Source organism: Phasianus colchicus, chromosome 1 (assembly GCF_987193195.1).
Source record: "Phasianus colchicus chromosome 1, bPhaCol1.hap1.1, whole genome shotgun sequence".
Classification (NCBI taxonomy): domain Eukaryota; kingdom Metazoa; phylum Chordata; class Aves; order Galliformes; family Phasianidae; genus Phasianus; species Phasianus colchicus.
The window spans coordinates 183,955,958-183,977,121 of NC_143436.1; the positions used below are offsets into that span (position 1 = coordinate 183,955,958).

General features: G+C 39.4%; 1 protein-coding gene and 1 long non-coding RNA gene across 3 annotated transcripts in view; one reads left to right on the forward strand and one right to left on the reverse strand.

Annotated features, from left to right (window-relative positions):
* Positions 1-209: 209 nt before the first annotated feature.
* Positions 210-21,130, reverse strand: CFAP300 (cilia and flagella associated protein 300). Of its 2 annotated transcripts, none has more exons than XM_031595879.2 (7): positions 20,237-21,130; positions 19,790-19,871; positions 17,858-17,930; positions 13,465-13,631; positions 11,102-11,274; positions 5,093-5,159; positions 210-537 (listed from the first exon to the last, which is right to left on the reverse strand). In XM_031595879.2, the coding sequence occupies exons 1-7, from the start codon at positions 20,344-20,346 to the stop codon at positions 412-414; spliced, it is 798 nt and encodes a 265-aa protein (XP_031451739.2). In that variant the 5' UTR covers positions 20,347-21,130; the 3' UTR covers positions 210-411. The 2 variants fall into 2 exon arrangements, with proteins under 2 accessions (XP_031451739.2, XP_089990077.1); XM_090133951.1 differs by having other exon boundaries at positions 20,602-21,129.
* LOC149920287 (uncharacterized) overlaps positions 13,643-21,164 on the forward strand; it is a 36,235-nt gene continuing 28,713 nt past the window's right edge. The window contains exon 1 of the long non-coding RNA XR_016463418.1: positions 13,643-16,699. This is a non-coding gene — a long non-coding RNA (uncharacterized LOC149920287). The remainder of the gene's footprint in view (positions 16,700-21,164) is intronic.

Here is a 21,164-nt window from a genome sequence, read left to right on the forward strand (position 1 = left end):
CGCGCCGCCAACCACAACTTTTATTTCTCCCCAACTTCTCTCCCAACTTCCAGGCTCCCGGCGAGGGGGTGGGGAAGAGCCGCGGCGCTCCCCTCCCCCGCCGCCCCGGAAGGGGACAGCCCCCCTCTGTGAGAGATGGCGGGGAGGGAGCTCAGGGCAGCGCGACCCCGCCCGAGGGACCGAGGCGGCCAGGCGCCGGGCCTCGGCCTCACCTGGCGGCGGGGCGGGGGCAGCGGCCCCGCAGCTGGAAGGGACGCGCGCAGACACAGCTGCAGAAGTTACTTTTATTAGATTGGTCAAAACTCGGGAAATGAAAAGAATCAGAGGGGTCAAACCCCAAGAAAACACAGCGAGGGCCGTGCCTGACACGCGCCTCGCACGAAGCTTTCTGTCACCGCCCGCCCGCAGAGCTCAGGGCGCGCCGCCCCCGAAGCGGTGGTACAGCGCGTGCACGTGGCGCCGGGCCGGGTCCAGCAGCAGATAGCAGAAGGTCTGAGCGTGGGCTGTGCGCGACGGGTAGCACAGGCCGCTGCCGTCCTGAGGGGAGGGAAAAAGCGGCGGCGTTACGTACGGCGTGGGTCCCGCCGGGAGAGCCGTGAAACCCGAGTGCGATGCAGCTTTATGTTCAACTCCGACGACTTAAGGCGCAATGGAAGGAACGCCGTGGTTTATGGAAGTCGCTTTTTGTCTCCATTAAATACTGACACTACAAAATGCGGATCATCCATCTCGATAACTTTCTAACGTTATGATGAACGCGATGTTAATGCAAATTGTAGAATTAAGCACATAAGCGTAGGATTGGAGCCTAACATCCAGCGATTAAATACACAAAGATCCCATCACATACCATTAAAATACAAAACATAGGTACGGACTGCATATTAACACATAAAGCCCTTCTGCCAATGATTGTTTCTCACTTGGCACTTGAGGAAAACCCCTCTGTAATGCTTTGAACAGCTCTGAGCTATTACTGAAAGCAGTTTGTGTGCCATTGCTCACGAAGTATGTGAGGAGAATCTGGACACCCCGCCCCAAGCCCGATTCTGGAAGAATGCCTTCAGCTGGCAGCAGGCTGCAGTGGGTCCTCAGGTCAGCACCCACTTCTGCTTCCCAGCCTCCCTGGCAGCACAGCCCAACACACAGCACAGCCCAGGAACCTGAGGGGACTGTTTGGAAGTTGCTTTGTTCAGTTGGTTGGGTTTTCATGCATTCAGTCTGGCAACTGAGCATCCGAAAGATCAAGAGTTATGTGGCTCACACATCAGGTCTCTGGAAACACAATATGGCTTCCTCCTGCTCCCCAAAGAATCAGGAAAGCTGCAACTTCTCCCTGTGGCTATCACTGTCAGCTCAGAAGGAAGACATTTGGGTTCTGATTTCTGCTTCCAGGACCTTCTATGAAGTGTATCCAGTAGCTGTTGCAGGCACCCCAATTTTGCTCCTGAGGATGAAACCTCTGCTATATGCTGCAATGTTTTCCTTTGAGTGATTATTCAAGACCGTAAATCTTAAATTAAGATAAGCACCACCGTAAAAGCATTGTTGAAGACAGGTAGAGATTTGAGATGTGTATTCGCAGCATTTTCTGATGGTAGGCAAATGCCGCCAGCTAAAAATAGCATTCTATTTTTAAAGAACCCAGCACACAAGCTCCATAGCTCTCAGGTTTAGACACCTAACTCTTTATAGATGTTTTATGGGGATCCATGTGTATCAGATACTGGATTCTCTATTGCAGTAAGGAAAGCAAGCTTTAAGATGTAACAGCATTCAGCATCACAATGCCTGGGAGTTTAACCCAAAAGTGACCTCAGCTCATGCACAAAACAGATATAACTCAAAATACCAACATTGAGATACAACTGCTAGTTACACTTATTTGCATTGCTACTGAAGATCCCAATTAGCAGTCCTTGCTGAATCAATCAATCTCAGCTCCATTTTCGACTGTTTAAAGGCAGCAGTTGCACACTGCAAGTTTACACATCAACTTAAGAACAAAAATAAATTAAGTTCTGATGATATTTCACAGAATCACCAAGGTCACCAAAATCATCCAGTCCAACCATCCACCAATCACCAATAGTTCTCACTAAACCATGTCCCTCAACACAAAATCCAAACATTCCTTGAACACCTCCAGGTCAGTGACTCCACCACCTCCCTGGGCAGCCCATTCCAGTGCCTGACCACTCTTTCAGAAAAGTAGTATTTCCTAACGTCCAGCCTAAATCTCCCCTGGTGCAGCTTGAAGCCTCTAGTCCTATCACCAATTACATGAGAGAAGAGGCCGAGCCCCAGCTCACTTCAACCTCCCTTCAGGTAGTTATAGAGAGCAGTAAGGTCTCCCCTGAACCTCCTCTTCTCCAGACTGAACAATCCCAGCTCCTTCAGTCACTCCTCATAAGGCCTGTGCTCCAGAGCCTTCACCAGCTTTCAAGAAATTCCAGAGTATAACATACCTGGAACGAGGATAATCTAATCAAGTTGTTAAATTTGTCCTAGTTAGTAAGGGGACTATTTAAAACAAAGAAACAACAAAAAAAAGCACCTAAATGACTTGAGTGTAACAGCACTAGAATATGCATAGCGTTACTCTGATCATTATAGCGATGGGGTAGGTGTACGTGAGCTAAGATCATCCCAATTCCATCCACAGTTTGGTTCAGACATGCAGTGGATGTAATAGCTGATTTACTGATACAGACTAGGATCTTTTTGTTTTTAATTTGTAGGCATACAGGTAATCTGCAAATGGCTGAAAGATGAAACGTGCAGCATAGTGCTGAAATAAGGATATTGCTGAGCACCACTTAACCGTCAGATTAAAAGAATTTTTGAAGGAGCCATTTATCACACCGATTCCCAGCACTTCTACAGTTGGGGTTCAGGTAAAGAAAATTCTAAAATAGCAATTTGCATCCAAATACTTCAGCTATAAGACAGTTTCATTTTATGCTAGCACCAGAGCTTACTCACTCTTGTTAGTGCTTGCTCACAAGACTCAAAGTATTTCTCCCATGATGATCAGTTCTACAGAGTTTTGATGCTAAACAGATCTACAGACATTCATAACTACACCCTTCTACTCTGACATATTGAGATCCGACTACTCTGTTCTAAACTGCTTTTAACCATGCCATACTCCTTTCATCATCAGTTTCCATCACTGTTTTTGATATGATCACACTACCGAGTTCTGTATCTATGGACACAGACTTGTTGAAAAGGAGGCATGACTCACAATGTTCATACAATATTGTTGACAGCTGGTTCAACCTCTGTATTACCCAATTTTAGCGGTATTCTTTTTTTAGATAGTTTCCTAAAAGAGGGCTTACTGGCCACAATGTAAAAACCAAATAAAAGGAAAGCGATGCTGTCAAGATGACATCATATGAAATACTTAATTTCTGATTCCACTTGCATTTCTGCAAACAAATGAAGTGTATTTATTTGTCCATTTATTAATTCAGTTTGCAAAGATCAGTTTGGACTCTTCTAACTTATGGCTGCTGTTCAGCTCACTTTTAGCATAACAGCTTTCTTTTACGTCAGGCTAAGAGGTTCCATCCATTTCTTTCAGATGCAAACAAGAGAATATGGTTTGTAAAAAAATTGTTACCTCAGCATTAAAATGATCACACCGCAGATTCTGAGTTCATTTGATAAAATAGTTGTAAATTATCTACTGCAGAAATAGGTCATCTTGAGTGAATGTTTTCATCAGAACCACATGAAATTGTGTTCTGGTAGGTACCCTTCCTGGAATTTCCAAGTGGAATTTTTAGGAGTTTGGGATCACAGAACCACCAAGCAGCCCAGAGCTGCTTGTCTGGGACTTCTGTTCTGAGGGAAGATTCTTCAGGATTTCTTTAGTGGAAAGCAGAATTTCCAAGTGCTCTTCCACCTCACAAGTTTACAGAATATGCAGTAAAAGCCAAATCTTCCCCAACTGGAGGGTGTCATGCTCTATATTTATCCTGGATTTTCTTTTGCCCATCCGCTACATTTTCAAAATGTTGCTGAAGGTTGTATCTTTTTTTTTTTTTTTTTTTAATGCTGATGATATTTGATGTATGGCAAATACAGCTAAAGAAGCTCTTAGATATCTAAGTATCTACCAAAATAGAGGAGTATGTAAAGCTCACATCAATGCATTTGACAAGTAAAAGGGAGAAAAACAGTAATAAAATATCAGAGTTTTGTTTTTTTATGGTATTTTTTTACTGAAGCCTGCAGCCTGGTAGCAAGATGAATTGTGATCCATAAGTAAAGTGCCTATTTTTAGAAAACATTTCAGGAACCTTTTTGAATTACACATAGTACTTAAAAGATGATGACCCACAAATGAATAACCGGGCTATTGGTAAGCCAAAGGGAAGTTTGTGCAGTCTGAAATGACATCAGCTATTTCTTTTGGATGTAGGAACATTATCTGGTTACGTATTCTGGTTACTCAAGGAGGCTTTGGAGTAGTAACAATTAAATTACGGATATGCTGAATCTAGTAAACATGCAACCAGTTCTCAAATTTGTTGTGATGGCAAATGTGATGATTTTGCAAGAGAAACAGAAAGGAGTGAGACTTGTCTACAGAGAGGAAGAGAGGTTAGTAGACATCTCGCTGCCCTCAACCTTTTGTCTACATTTTCTTGCAGTCTTTACAGAAACAGTTGCAGTAGAGGCTATTCATACAGCTCTAGAAACATTTCTAAAAACAGAACCATACAAAGTCACGAGTGGATTCTTAATCCTTATTTCTATCTCAAGTAGATCTAAAAATAGAATTACACAGTCCTAAATAAATATATTTTTTTTCATAAACCAGTTTCTAGATGACTATTATGACTTAAATTGTAATCCAGTAAACCTATTTTTAGGGAGCTGGTGATTATTGATGAAGAGTTATTCAAGAGTGCAAGCAGAATGAGATCAGGCACAGAGTTCATGAATTAAAAAAAAAAAAAAAACAGCTATGGAAAAACATTGTAATGTAAAATGTAATATGTGTAAATATAAATTCAGTATTTTTAAGTTATGCATCTTCTTCCAGCAAAATCCTGTACCAAAAATTAATACTTACGTATGCAGACACTCTGAAGACAGTAGAAATAATGCTTATTTCTTTTGTTTCAGGATTCTTTTGAACACTGAAATACAAGGGAATGAAAAATACTTAATATTTACAGTAATCACAGATCATTACAATCCTTCATTTAATATGGTTTTAACACATGCACTGTGTAATATATTTTTAACATACACAATGTGTCTTGCTCAGATTTGATCAAGTTCAAATTAATGGTTAAAATTCAACTCATGTTACACCGACCATGAGAAGCCACATTACTGGTCTCAGATACCATGAATATTATGACAGCTGAAAACTATAGAATGAAAATGAATCTGGTCATCTGAGGTTGTGTCAGTGTTCTCAGCTACTAAATCTCAGCAATATTACCAGGTCCAAATGAGTCCAATATAAAATTTGCATTCTGATAGCTAAGAAAAGTCATTCAGCTAAACATTTTTTAAAGATCTTTTCACATATTCTTCATGAAAAAGCTGTAATGTAAACTGCATCTTAACAGGGACTATAAGAAGCAGCAGCAGAGTTTGTAAAGAAATGCAAACTTAAGGTTATCTTTAATTAATATATAATTGTTTAAAATTCATTTTTAATCCTTTAGAATGTTGCATATACAGACAGCTATGCAAATTAGGATGGTATTTTTTTCTGAATTTTTATATTCCACATGTGCTGTGAAGTCTGACATTTCTTCCATCACCATTACCAATACTAAGATATTATTACTGACTAATTACTATATTACCAACACTAAGATGTTATTGCAGAGTGGCCAATTACCTCAGCAACACATTTTAAACTGAGATATCTTAAGTTATGTTACTTTTCCTCAGGTCTTCTTTAAGTGATGCTTATATTTCTTTTTTAGTTAGCTCACGTAACTTCTATCAGTTCATCTGATTGCACAGATTGCTGTTTAAATTGATTCACTGTAGATCAGTTGAGGTCTTACACATACCATATTTATACAGTTCCCAGAATCTGCTGAGAATCTGCCTTGTGACAAACAGGTTCAGTTCCTGGGAAAGGTCACAAAGTAGCCAAATTGCAAGAGGGTGTGTTAAAAGCAGCCCAGTTGTCCACCTAACCAGCTCCAAGCTATGACAACAGTCCCCTATTACTACTGCTTTCACAAAGCTGCTTTTTATAAGAACAAACAAAACCCAACCCACGTTATTTTTTTAACCAATTGAAAAATGACTTCAACTGATTTCATTTGCAAAGTAATGACAGTTGTGGAGGAACTAAGTCTGTACTGTGAAGCAGATCTTTCCTGTGGTGAGTCAGTAACGAGGCTTTCTCAGAATTTTTTGCTGTAACTCACATGTTGATATACTCAACAGTGGATTAAGACAACAGTGCTGAAACTGGTACTGGCCCCAGTTGTCTGCCTTACCACCCCTCGAGAGATTACTGTCTTCCCAGCAGGGACAGCTCAACTGGTTTGTGACTCAGCTTCTGAACCACTGCAGTTTACAGAGCAGCATATTAAGATAAACTAAAATGGATGTCAGTTTATGCTAACCTGCTGGGCTGTAAACTGCAGCACTGTGTCTGCTGAAAGGGTGACAAGTTTCTGATCAAGGTATAGCAGGTCTGGGGGTCAGCGACTTCTGCCATATATGTCCATCCTCAAAAACTACCATTGTTCTTAGGTTGTTCTGGCTTCATTTTCTTCTATCTGAAAACTTTCAGGTTTCTTAAATTTTATGTTATATATAGGATACCGATGCAAAGGGTGACAGAGAATAAATCTTACTTATTCCATTGCCTGGTGAAATTCTCCCCATGTGCTTAGCTTCCTGTAAGCCATGTTTATTTCTAATGTTTTGGTTAACTTTTAGGGCAAAATAATATATCTGCCAAAATCAGATAAGATTCTGCTCTTGATAGCTAGAAAGAAACCAGGATGTTCCCTCTGGCAAGCTCTGCTGTGTGGGGGTTATTGTTTTTTGGTTTTTTCCCCTAAAAAATTTTAGAAAAAGAATACCTTCTCTTCTTGAAAAGAACAGTATTTTCATTAAAACATTGTCTCAATATCTACTTTGTTCTTCCAGATTGTTAGCTCCTAAACCATTAAATGAATATGGAAATTCCTTCGTCATTTTAATGTGCATCCATCCTCTGGTTACGATGAGCAAACTTCCTCATTGTGGATCAATTCACTTTGAGTTCTAATTACATTCTCACCTTACTCACTGGCAATGTTTTATTAGGCTTTCCAACCATTAAATAAACAACCCAGTGCTTCACATAAATTCACTTATCACAGGGGAAAGGATGTGGAGATGACACAGAGGAATAAAGAGAACAATACTGATAAGATACTACAGCGGTTGTCACCAGAAAGCGACAATGTCAGAAAAAAACAGGATTTAGGTACAGGAGACAAGATTTATCAATTCAGAAGATCACAGAGTTTAATAGATGATATTTTAATTGCCCCACTTCTGTCACGTAATTGAATTAGCTAAAGCAAAAATGCTACAAATATTTTTAATTTTTTCAGGATACATAGAACATGACAGGCTGAAAATCTGGATGGATTTCAGTTGGTCACAGGATTATTGCTGCTGTGTTTATATCAACTGTGAATATATTCATTATGAAAAAATTACTCCTTTTACAAAGTAGAAAACCTCTCTTTTAATACTTTTATTTGAAACTTCTTAGCTGTGCTTGTCAAATATCTAGAGCAGTTAATTTCAAAAGATTATCAAATTCTATCATAATAAGACCATATACCTGTAAATGCTTTAGGAAAACAAAATGTCAAAATGCTTTAGGCAAACAAAATGCTAACTTTATTTTGAGCTTTTGTGCGTTGGAGTTAGAACTCAGGATCAACTAGTAGAAACTGTAAGAAAAAGAAGTGGTAAAGACTCATAACAGGTCTGCCACTCTGCATATCCTGCAGAAGTTACACTTTTGTGGTGCTCTTCATATCAAGGCTCTTTTCCTGACAAAAAACTGTTGTGGGACCAAGCACCAATGTGTGTACATGTCTACAGTTATATCACGATTTGACTAAGGCCATGTGTGCCAGCCAGTATTTCAACACACATTGCTAACAGCCAGTAATTATTGTACTGTCCATTTGTTTTCTATCAAGCCCAGGAGCTGCCAAGACAAAAATAATTTTAAAAGAGTACAGTCTGCAGAATTTCTTAACACCATGATAAGTTTTCAGTATCATATTACAAAGAGCAGAATGTATCTGATAAGATTGCAATCCAGGATGCAACAAAAGCAGGTAGAGGGTAGCTGTCTAGAATAGAAGGATTTAAAAATAGTTGGGCTTCAACAGAAGTTTGAAGGTGAACAGTTTGATTAAAGAATTTAAGGGACCATGCTGTTGTGAACTGTTGTTTTTTGAAACTACAGAGATCATCGGGAAGTAATTTTAATTGCTTTACTGTGTGGTGTTATTTATGCAAAAAAAGAAGTAAAAAACAGTGTGCAGTGCAGACTGGAAATTAGAAATCAATTCAGTCAAAACTGGTGTACAAGGGTACTTCTTCAAAGCTGCATTACTTACCATTTAATGGCTTTTTCTCTCTTAATAAGGTAGTAACAACAACAGCAACAACCACCTCACATTCTGGATAAACTACGGGCAGGATGAAATGAAGGAAAGGAAAAGATAAATGTGACTGTGATCTGGGAGAGAAGGTCAGAAATGACAAGATTGAAAGCTTCTCTGGTTAGACATGAGCTTAATATCAAAGGAGCAAGATAAAAGATTCAGTTATCTTGTGACTCACTTTTTCAACTGGTAAGCAGTGTGAATACCAGTCCACTGGCAGTGAGAAATTGACAGACGCTGCAGGCAGGGAAATGGAGAGACACACAGTAGATAAATACCAAAGAAAGTTACATCATTAGGAGTGGATAGGTGTATTTTAAAACTTTGATGGATAGAAAGCAAGCTGAAAACAGTAAAACAAAAACAAACAAACAACGTTAAGTAACAAAAACCAAACAGAACCAATGCACCAAACAAAAACAAACAAACAAAAAAACAACAATCAGACCTGTTATATGTTTATGCTGTTATAATATAAAGGGAAGATGTAGCACACAAGAGAAAAGTTACAGAAATACCTAAGGGGAAAATAGGGAACAGGTTGAGGATATAGAAAAAGCAAAAAAGGTGAGGGGTTTTCCCTTTTTTTTTGGGGGGGGGGGTGGGGGGTTGGGGGCTGGATAATAAGAAATACTTAACATTCTTATCAGTTTACAGGAGGGAAAATAAGGGAAAAAGGCTTAGGGAGACATGAAGGGAAAGATGAGGAGTGGCTCAGAACAAAACTAACATGTTCAGGAAAAACAACAGCAGCCAAAGGAAGCAAGAAAGTGAATGGCTTGGTTCAAGTCAAGAGATATTCAGGTGTCTAAGAGTCACTGGCTCTAATCCTTTCATCTTTGTTCAGATAGAAAGATTTTACTCTTGTTTAATAAAAGGCATTTTAAGAACAGATCTAATGAGGAATATAACTTACACTTTTTTTTTCTAATGTTCATGGGTATAATCTTAAAGAAGAGATGAAATAACAGTTGATATTCAGACCATTCCAAATACAGCTGAATAGAAAAGAAATCCTACTCTAAGTAATTTGAAGTCTTTGTATGGTTCATTCTAGTACATTACAAAGTACAAGAACTCTGATAACATAAATACTATCTCACATTTCAGAGATCTGTAATTGTTTTCCATTGCTCAGGTTCACATTGTTCTTCATGTCCCACCAAAATTTATTAAGAGTAATAAAATAGAGAATAAGAATATACTATAAAATTTTCGTAGTATTATCAATGACCTTCACATTCCCATCGGCTCAAATAGGAAATAGTCTCTGCACAACTCACCACTACATTCCACTTCCCACTAAGAAGGAAGTAAGAAATGTCGCTAGTTAAAGAAGTCATCGTATGGGAGAAAAATGGTCATTTTTCTTTTCTGAATTGGCATCTCCAGTCACCTCTAATCTCAAGCACAACATACATTAATACCAACAATTCTATACAGCAGTCCTGGCAAAAAAAGTGAGTGTTAGCTCACTGGTTAATCCTAACAGTCAGATTCTACCATCCTTATTTTTACAAAAAGTATATTATTGGAATAAAGCATGCCAAAAACCATTTTTAATTTAAAAAGCAATAATTCGATGGATTTACTAAACATTTCAACTAACACGTTTCAATTTTTAAATCCTAAGACAAAAGCAGCTCAACAGTAGTGCAAGGCTATCCATCCAAGACCAATTGTTGATGTTTTAGCAATGACAGTGGGAACACAACCTAGTTCCAATGGCATGCAAAGTTTTCATTAGAGGACTATAGAAACAGAAATCTTTAAAATGAGAGCGAAATACAAAACATCGACGGCCATGCATGTGATACAACAAAAAGATTTTACAAAGGACAGCTGCCATTATAACTGCATATATTTTGCTATTGAACTACTACCATTGTTTTAGAATACTTTAATAGTTGAACACAAATAAGCTTGCAGATTTATTAAATAACAGCCCTATTTTTGAAGCAGTAATGCACACTTAGAATCATCGAATCATAGAATCACAAGGTTGGAAACAACCTGTACGATCATCTAGTCCAACTGTCTTCTCATTACCATTGCTACCACAAACTAATCCGTATCTCGCAGCTCCTCATCCAGACGCCTCTTGAACACTGCCAGAGAAGTGACTCCACCACCCCCCTGGGCAGCCATTCCAGTGCCTGACCACTCCCTGAGAGAAAAAGTTCTTCCTTATGTCTAACCTAAATTTCCTCTGGTACAACTTGTGGCTATTTCCCCAGGTCCTGGGAGAAGAGGCCAAACCTCCACTCATCACAGCCTCCCTTCAGGAAGTTGTAAAGTATAATGAGGTCTTCTCTGAGCCTCCTCTTCTGCAGACTAAACAAAAATCCCACTAAATGACACAAAGTACCTATGCACAGCACGCACACACACAATGGTATAAAAGTGAAAACACTCACCTCACCAAGTCTTTATATAAAGCCTTTGTAGTTTCTAAGTATGGGCCAAGTACATCTTCAAACTGGCAAAGAGTTCCTCCAATACAAAGATGTTTAAAAAGACAGAACAGAAATTCCTTGCGGTCTGATTCACTAAATATGTCATAGTGATCTGAATCTTCCAGAAGCAAGACCTTATGGAACAAGGAAATAATAAAAGAAGTAAAACAGACAAAACAGAAAAACCTTATTTGAGATGTAGTATATAAACAGTACAGCTACTTTGCTTTATGTCATACATACAGAGTTAGTGTTCATATAAAATATATGAGGTAGGGATGGAAATAAGTGTTTTTTTTCTAAATCCTTCTTCCAATTATGTTTAAAATTTATAGATACAATAAGAAGCAAATCACAGACTGTCAAATTTGTGCCCAGGGGTTCTAATGGAAGATCCTTCAGGAGTCGTGTAATACATTGGTTAAGTGCTCACCATGCAAATGAAACAATCAATAATCTGAAAATAATCTGGCTATGTTTGGTCAGTTTGCCTATTAGTTTGCCTTTGGTAATTTTGACCACATTTGTTTTTTGCCTCTAAACTTAGCTCACATTCCTACAAGAATCCCAGAGGAGATCACTGAAATTCACAGCACTCTTTACTGCCAACTCCAATGAGCATTAATCTGCAGTGCAGATAAGCAAGACATGCCATCCAGTTGTTTCCATGTGTCCCACCTTCTGCTCCAGTATTATGTGAACACGGAGGGTCTTGCAAGATTCCAACACTGCCAGCTGTATGGGTGGACAGGAACCGTAACAGCACGACTAATAATTGAGTCAGCCAAACTGCAGATAGCAGCACAGATATAGGCAAACAGGTCTAAGATAGATTTGAGCTTAGTGCTGTGCGGCCCTCTGTATAACATTATTGCATGTCTGAGTAAAAAAGGGCCAGGACAGCAATTGCAATCCCCTTCTTGGCTGAAATAAAAGAAGCCATGGCGGGTAGGAATGAAACATGAAGTTTTGCAGCTGATGGCCACCTTCTGCCAACAGGACACCAGACAACTTGCTGCCCCCTACAGTCTACCATCCTAGAGTGCTGACTAATTTAGCCTGAGGCTTTGAAGTTGATCATGGAAGATTTTGACTCTTAATTCTTTCTGCCATCTTAAGTCTTATGAGTAGGAGTCATCATTTCTAACAAACATGAATCTTTCAACTTTAAAAAGCAGCCACATGGAATTCTTCCAAGGGAAAGAAAGTGAAAAGAGACCAAAACTCCAATTACTTATTTTAAATGTTGCCTCTAACTTTATTACATCAAATATACTTAATTTTCAGAAAACATTTCACACACACCCAACTTGAAAGTAAATAGAAAGTATTTTGAGCTGCTAGGCTGCAAACCATAACTGAAATTCAAACCTGAGCTTGAGATCTCTCCTTTTCCCAGAACTTTACAAGACAGACCAGTATTTCAGGTCACATCCTGCAACCAGTGTCACTGGTTCAAATATATCGTCTTCAAAGGATTTGCCAAGTGCAAACGAGTGCAACTCTATAATTATTAAGTACTTAAGTTGATTATATATACAAGGAAGAGAAAAATCCAGTTCTCCCACACTGTGTTTTGCTAATGCTAAACAAACATAAGTAATAAAAATTTGTTTTAGCTTATGAAGTCAAGAGAAACACAGTGAAGACACATGAGGATTAAGATAGTGACACTCTTAGATTCTTTTTCAGAATCATCTGCTCTCTGACAACTTCACTGGAATGTGACAAAAAGAATTTTTACCTTGCAGGCCTGTTCAGGAGTTATACTTAATCCTTTTCCAGTATTACACTGCAAAATCATTTTCCTTTTCTTAGTTTTCTCTCCTCTGTTTCAGCTCAAAATATCATGATACTTTTCACATATGATATGGTCAGCATTCCTAGCCAGGAATGCTTCAGGATGTAGCCATCAAGTGCATTCAATTTCATTAGCTGGAGGGATGGTTGGGTGAACTTGCATGTCTGGGCATCATGGGACTTTTCCTTCAGCACCACTTGTCTTCCCCGGCTAGACTAAAGAGTATCTGGATTTCTCCACACACACTCAAGCAGTGACTGATTGTTAAAAGGGCAGGTAGAAGTTGTTTTTACCTTTTTCTCCCACTTAAAAAGGGAAGAGGGCCCACTTAAAAAGGAAAACAGCTTCATGTCTTTACACACTTGGTTACTGCAGTGCCTCAGTCATTTCTATCACTTGGTAATAATTCCCATTTTTATCTTCAAAGGTATAGCCAGAAAAAAAACCAAAAAATCCTGGAAACATGCCCTTCAGTATCTAATAGAATCACAGTATTGTAGGGGTTATTCATTGCAGTACTGACCTTCCTTAATTCATCAGAGATAAGGATATCATCATAATATTCATCATAACATTTTACAATGACTCCATTTTCTCTAACAACTCCTTCAGTGTAGAGCCGATCAAAAAATGACATGGAAGTCTGTGTACAGGGCACTAATGTAGCTTCAATTTTTGTCACTTTGGAATCTGGAATAGAAAGGAAAGATTCACTTGAAGCCTTTATGATAAATTAAAAAAAAAGAGGGGGGGTCTATGAACTGTAATGCTTCTAAGACCATATATCACTTCATTCCTGATCCTAATATTTGCACACGTCACATAACCTAACATTTCTCTTCCCTCTATGTTTCCAACAATCCCTGAGATTTCTCCCAGATATTATCCATAGAAATTATTCATAGGTTAATTCAGATCAGCATTTTGATTCATAAATCCAGATAATCCCTACCACCTATCCAATCCACTCTAAGAAAAACAATTAAAGAGGAGCTGATGGCTTGAAAATGTGTTTATTTGAGCTAAAACAAAACAAAACAAAACAAAAACCAAACAACTTGCACACCAGTGTGATGTAGAGAAAGTGAGTTATAGTGAAATGCTTGGTGTTTAATTGCTTAGCTTCACATCTAACAATATTGGTATGAAAAAAGGGTACCTTTGATTATTAAAAAACAACAACAAATGTTTTGGACATTCTCTTAGCTGCCCATACAGAAACTATCAAGTCAAATTACACATCTGAAACCACAAGATGGAAAAAGCATGACTTAAGGCCTTATAACCTAAGGGTAAAAGGGTTTTTTTTCTTCACCAATTTATTCATTTTCACTAACTTCCAGCCCTTTACCCACAGGCTCCTCTAACTTCTACTGCTTTGGATTCCTTTCACAGGGATAGAAATTTAATTTTAAGAGATTTAAAACAAGCTAAATCAGCCTCTAACATAGAAACTGTTTTGTAAAGACCTATGAATCAAAAACCGATTCAAGATTAATAAAAATCAGATGTCAAATGACTTGAAATAAAGGAGTTATAATTAAAGAATAATTTCCCAGTTATTCAGCTCAAGCTTTAAGAAACTGAGCTTTTATAGGCTTTTGTATTTGGGGAAAGGGAGAGAGTTTGTGTCCTATTCAGTAGTTCAGTAAAGTAAACTGCAATTGGAAAAGTTTGAATGCACTGGAAGCCCCTATTCTCCATCTGAGACTTGAGATTTGAACCTCGAGATTCAGAATTTCCTGGAAAAGAGTAACCAGTTTTACAGTGCTATAAAAGCGAGCAATAAAATAGGAAGAAGAAATGTCTTGAGAAGTACTGAAGCATAACATCTTAGTTCTGGAACATCTATAAAGTGCCAGTATACTTTTAAATGAACATGTCACATATATGGTATAGGGGAGATAAACCCCAAATTAGACATATTTAGAATTCCTCCAATATTTATAAAAGATTCGTACCTCAGGGAAACCTCATGCAACTTACTATTTACAGAACAGCTGATATAGAACATATAGAATGCAAGTTCAGTACTCAGTAATAAAAAGATGGTATTTCAAAAGCAAAAGGTGCAGCTTGACAATTCACAGGTTCTATAAGTTCAAACGATATCTAGAATTTTTGTAAATGAAAACCTGTAGCAGCAGTCTAAAAAATACTGATTTAAGATTGCCTCTCAGATTATTAAACCCAATTCCAAAGACAGGAATCATTAGAGCTTCAAGTTCATATCACAACTCAGAGTCTTACTTAGGCAAATACCAAATTTCTACTTACAAGAAAAAAGAAAGTATCTCTATCCCTTTGAAGATAACTTTTCAAGTGTTAATTGAGCTTAAACAGATACAGTCCTGCCTCCCTCAGACTGCTGACAGGTGCAAGGCCAGTATGTGTCAAAAGAAAAAACACCATTTAGTTTTCATTGAAGCTATTTAAAAATACAAGAGACAATACATAAGTTGGAATGTATCAAATGTGTTCCTCGTGCTGCTTCTATTTTAGAAATATGAGAGTAAGGGATGAAGGAAGCTTAAAGCATGTGAAGAACTATCATGCACTCTGCTACAGAGTCAGGAAGAAAGGAAAAAAAACATCCCTACCACACAGGAAAAAGAACATGGTGTGAGAAGAAGTGATAAAGTATCTGTCTCATCAGAAGAAATAAAAGAGAATAAACTCGTTTGTTTACCTAAAGTGTCACTGAGAAAAATATTATTGTGGGATTCTACTGGGAATCCCAACACGTAAGGGAGCTGATGAGAGAGGGATGCTTTGCTCTCCCTAGGGAGCCCATATTTTACACCACCATTTGATCTAACAGATGGAGACTGAGGATATTATGGTCTGATAAAATAAAGGTGAGGATAAAAAGCAGCAGAAAGGGAAAGAAACTGAGATTGGACAACAAAATAAAAGTGATAAGGAACTTTCAGAGACATATTTTAGAGAAAGGAGATGGACAAGTAACAGAGAAGAGGTGGAGATAAATATGAAAGTGAAACCACAAGCACTGAATTCATAAAGCAATTACATTCTCATTGAGAAGGTAACAGGGGATGGCAGCCTGAAAAATGCAAAAGGATTATGAAAAAAACTCTCCCTTGTAAAGTAACATTATGCTGATGTTTTATAGAAAGCTGACAGATTCTTTCCGTGAGTCTATAAATAGTTTTAGTCCAAGCTCATGCTGGGGAGAAGGGAGAGGTTGCTAAAAACCAACATAAAGCCCACTTACATCGTGCATCACCCCCTGCAATGAAATCTCACTGTTTTGTTTGCAAGAGACTAAATACAGTATTAGAGTCAACCTATATTATATCATTTTCTTCAGATGTTCCATAAAGCAATTAAATCCAATTTCTCGTGTTTCATTCAAGAATAGGAACTTTTTAAAAAAGGTACTTCATACTGGCAAGTAAACTGTATATCTGGATTAACATATTGGAGTGTCTGAAGAAGAAAACACCAGATGATTTTGCACCTCCTACTACTCAAAGCAAATTCTTACTATATTTTCAAAATATGCACAAGAAGACTAAGTATAGAAAAATGTGCCAACATTCCTCACCAAAAATAGGCAAAGAAAGGGAAGACGAATCTTTAGGAGCAAATGGGATATACCAGCTGTTCAGGATTTAAAAAAGGGAACTCTTCCAGTCCTCAGAACAAAATGCATTACTTCTGTACAGAGGAAGATTGAGCAGAATCAGGAGTTACGCTGCGATACTTGGCAAGTGACCCTCCGCTCTTAACACGAGGTATGTAACCTACTGACCTTCACTGCAGGCAAGTCGGAGGCTTGACAGATAGTCTAAAAAGATTCTTGTCCAAAGCAGGAAAAGATTTACCCATGCTTTGAAACATATCTGTCCTCTTTTTGCCTGAGTGAAAAGGAAGTACCTGAATAGGAATGTGAGACTTTTTTTTTTTTTTTCCCCCAGTTCTTATGTAATTTAATTGTTTTAATAGCCAAATAGTTCATAGTGGAGAAAACCTATATACCAAATCCAGAGAGACAAAATGGAAAAGCTAGAAAATTCCCAGTGCCCTGTGAAATATTCACACACAGTAAATTATTTGCAGACAAGCCGAAAGAATGAAGGACTTCACACAATACCCTTCCAAAATATTCCTATTAAAGAAAATCACTTTGGAGATAGCAAAACTCCCATTACATAAAAAATCCCATTACATTATCATATGCAGTTTCCATGACATTTTCTCATTTACATAATCAAAAATGCAATTTCAAATGTTGCTATAAAATTACATGCTATTTGCTTTTGGACCTTCTCCTTTACAGTCTCACCTGCATCTACAGGCATAATCAAGCATTATGGGTATATAATGATATGGTAACAAATAAGAAGTCAATTTTATGCCACAACTGCAACTACAGTAACCTATCATAGGGATCATCTTCTGTGCCTAGATAACTTTTATTGTATGGATAGAGTGCCCTCAGCTTGTCTAAATACATTATCTAATCTTCTGTTCCCTCAACTTTAATTTGTAGCAGAACAATAACCTAAAGTCCTAAATTAAGTGGCTGTATCTACTGAGAAGTGTCTTTCCTGAAATGTTATCTCCAAATAAGGTAGAATAATAATTCAGTTTGTCCAAATGAACAAAAAGTTGATAATGTCTGGATACATGGTCAGGTGAACTGAGCAAAAATAGCTTTAGTAGCTTGTTTTATGAATCAATGCAGGCGTCAAGGAAAAAATGTGTACAATTTGACAATTTAATGACAAACTAAATAAAAATCTTTTTATTCTTTAGGATAAGAAGTAATTTTAAAAATACTTCAATCAGATGAAGATACAGATATATGAATTGTCATTACGAAGTGGTAAATGAGAAGAAAATAGTTGCAACACAGATTTTTTAAAAAGATTAATTTATTCTAAATTTACCCAATGTAGTCCACTGTCCTGAAGCTGAGAGCAACTTTAAATTGGAGATCACATTCTGATCATTAAAAAATGCCTATAATATTCAAATAAGAGAATAAGAGTTAATTTAATTAAACATAAAATCATCATATATAGTGGCATAGATACTTTCAAAACAAATTGCAAGGATCCAATTAGTAAGTACATGCTGTATGATCTTTCAGTTTGGATACTGAATACCACCAAATACATGTTTTTGTAACTTTGTGTAGCTCAAGTCCTTTACATATGCAAGATATCCTGACTAGTATCTATATGTGTAATATGAAGAGTTTACATAAAGGATTTACAGTCCAATAACAGACAAAAAGGATTAAAGAAATCCTTGGAAGTTCAGAAAAAGGAAAAAGGGATGAAAGATTTCTACATCTGCATGGAATGCTTTTCAGATTAAAAAAAAAAAAAAAAGAAATACTAAAATTTACATTTTGTAAATAAAGTTGAAGCGTGGTCAAGCATAGACAGATAGAAATGATTCAACAGATGCAAAATAAGTAATTATGTTATTGAAGGGATGGAAAAAACTCCAACGGTGAGATTTGAATATTACATCTTAATAATTCATATCAATAAAAAGAAAAATGCATAGCACTGTTGATAGCCGACAAGTTTAAATGATAGATAAGTCAGTTAAGAAAATCTAAAGTTATGCATATGCTCACAACCAGAGTGAAAAATTACTAACAAACTGCTAAAGAAAATGATGGATTCTTCAGTCTCCACATCATTGAATCTCTTTATCACCTTTCTGGGACACAGAGAGATCAGACTATGTAAAATAATGGTCTCTTTATTCTCAGTTAATTGACAGCTACTGAGAATTCATCATTTCTTAGTGAAATTTTTAAATTTTTAATTCAAAAGAGACAAGCATTGAAAACTTAAATGCATACTTCGTAAAGTTCAATCATTTGCAATGTTTTTTGGTGGGAGATGAAATATTGGCATATTTCCGTGTTAATTCCTTTAAAATACCAAGAGGCCCAATTATTCAACCAAGATAGCAATATAAAGTAGACATAAACTGAATAAAAAGTTTCTAAGTCAACAAGTTAAAAAAAAAAAAATAAAAAATAAAAAAAAAATGCTGTTTTTAAAGTCATAGATGATGATTTGGGTAGATGTCAGGCAGAGGGCAGCGAGGCCCTGGCACAGCTGCCCAGAGAGCTGTGCTGCCCCATCCCTGGAGTTGCTCAAGGCCACGTTGGATAGAGCCTTAGGCAGCCGCAGCTGGTGGGGGGCAACCAGTCCATGGCAGGGGTGTAGAGCAAGATGATCTTTAAGGTCCCTTCCAACACAAGTCATTCTGTGATTTTTTTCTACCTGCAACCAGATGAACAGATTTGCAGACAAGTTGAGAACGTACAGTCAGCAAGATAATTGAGTCTCAGAAAGCTGAAAGCTCACAAATCTACCATAAACAAAGGTATCCAGTTAATCTGAAAGCATCGCAATTTTCAGACATGTGGTACATACACATGCCTGACTGCACTGTGTATTTACCAGTGCACAGCAGTCACAGCTGTGAGCTAAGGGACAAACTGCACGTAAGCTGTGTAAAGTCAGACCTCAGGCAGATTTCCCAACTTGAAGTGCGGTGGCTGGAACCAGCATCCAATTCAGATTGCCATTCTGAGGCTGGAATGACTAAACTGTTCCGTCTTAGAACAGAGTAACATGAGGACAGACTGAGATACTTTCAGAGAACAGCACAATTAGCCTACAAAACACAACTTCGGGCAGCACGCCTCCATCACCTGCTTTCAAGGGGAAAGCGAGCAGGCAGGGAGCAGTAACTCCACTCCAGCACTTTCCATCACGTCGGCTTCCAACAGGTACAGTTTCAAAGTGGGAGAATGAAAAGCGTTCAAGATAGAAAGAGCATAAAACTACCATAACGAACTCATCCTTTTGATAGGGCTTAAACTGCTGGTCGAAGCTGAACGCTTGTGCTGCGATACTGCCTTGCATTGACCTGAAATGGAAAAAGTGAGCAGCAACATCGCGCACACACTGGCTGTTTATCCGCGCAGCGGGCCGGCCTACACGCCTCACTCACTCGGTGCTCGGCGCACCGACGGGACTCGCGGTTTTCCGCCGCCCTTCCCGCCCTCACTGACACCCCTCACCGCTCCTCGGAGGGGAAGGCAGGCGCGGCGGCCGCCCGGCAGCACCGCGGGCTGCATCGGGCGGAGGGCCGGGGACGAGCGGCGCCTTTCGCCTCAGCGCCAGCGCGCAGCCCCGCGGAGCCCGAGCCGCCAGCGGCCCTCTGCGCCGCTCGCGCCTTCCCCCTCTCCGCACCGCCCTGTCCCGGGGCCCGGCGGGAATCCCCCCTCCCACCATTTGAGCAGCCGCTCCCGGACGTCCCTGTCCTGCAGGCAGGGGAAGGCTTTCTGGGGCAGCGGGCGGAACGCGAAGCCCGCCGCTCCCCGCCGCTCCCCGGCCGCCATCCTTCCGCGGCTCCGCGGCCGTTGCCATGGGGACGGCGCCGCGCGGGGTGCGCAGCCGCCCGCTCCCGCCGCGGGGCTCGGCCCCGGAACGAGCGTTCCGCCGCGCGCCTGCCCGCCCTCCTCCTGACGGGATTTCTTTCTGTTTTCGCTATAAATCCTCCCAGTGAAACGTCAGTCCTCTCCCCCGTTCCCTCTACTCCTGTCTGTGAGCCAGGAAAACTCGGGCCCCGGGTGGGACCCCGCGGCTGACCGAACCCGCATCATCCCGGCGCGTCACCGCAAAGCGAATGACGGAACGCCCTCAGTTGCGAATGACGAAGCGGTGGTGAATCAGAGCTCCTTCCCACTTCCCGGGGTGTTGAGCCATCTCGGAGACGTGAGGACGTGCTTCCAGGCTTTTCCCAGTGGGAAATTGAAGGGCAGGACGTTGTTACTGAAGGAAGTTATTTTTAAGGCAGAGACACCCGGAAAATGTGGGGGATTTCCTGCCTTGGCAGGGACACCAGCGAGAGCTGAAGGCTGTTGCGCATCTTCTGCTACGTCCTCTGTCAGTCCACCCCGCTCCAAACCCAGCTGTCGCTTTGCTGGAGATCTCCACAGAACCGTCATTTCCCCATGGAAGTGCTGCTTCGGCGAACCGCAGACCGGCTGCTCACTAAGAAGCTCAGCAGCAGTTAGAGCTCTCACAAAGGCGCAGCGGAGACCGGAGTGGAGAACAGAGATAAAGCCATGGGCACTGACCACTGAAAGACATCCCATGGATTTAACTCTAGGGTTAAAACAAAACAAACAAACAAACAAACAAACAAAAAATAATC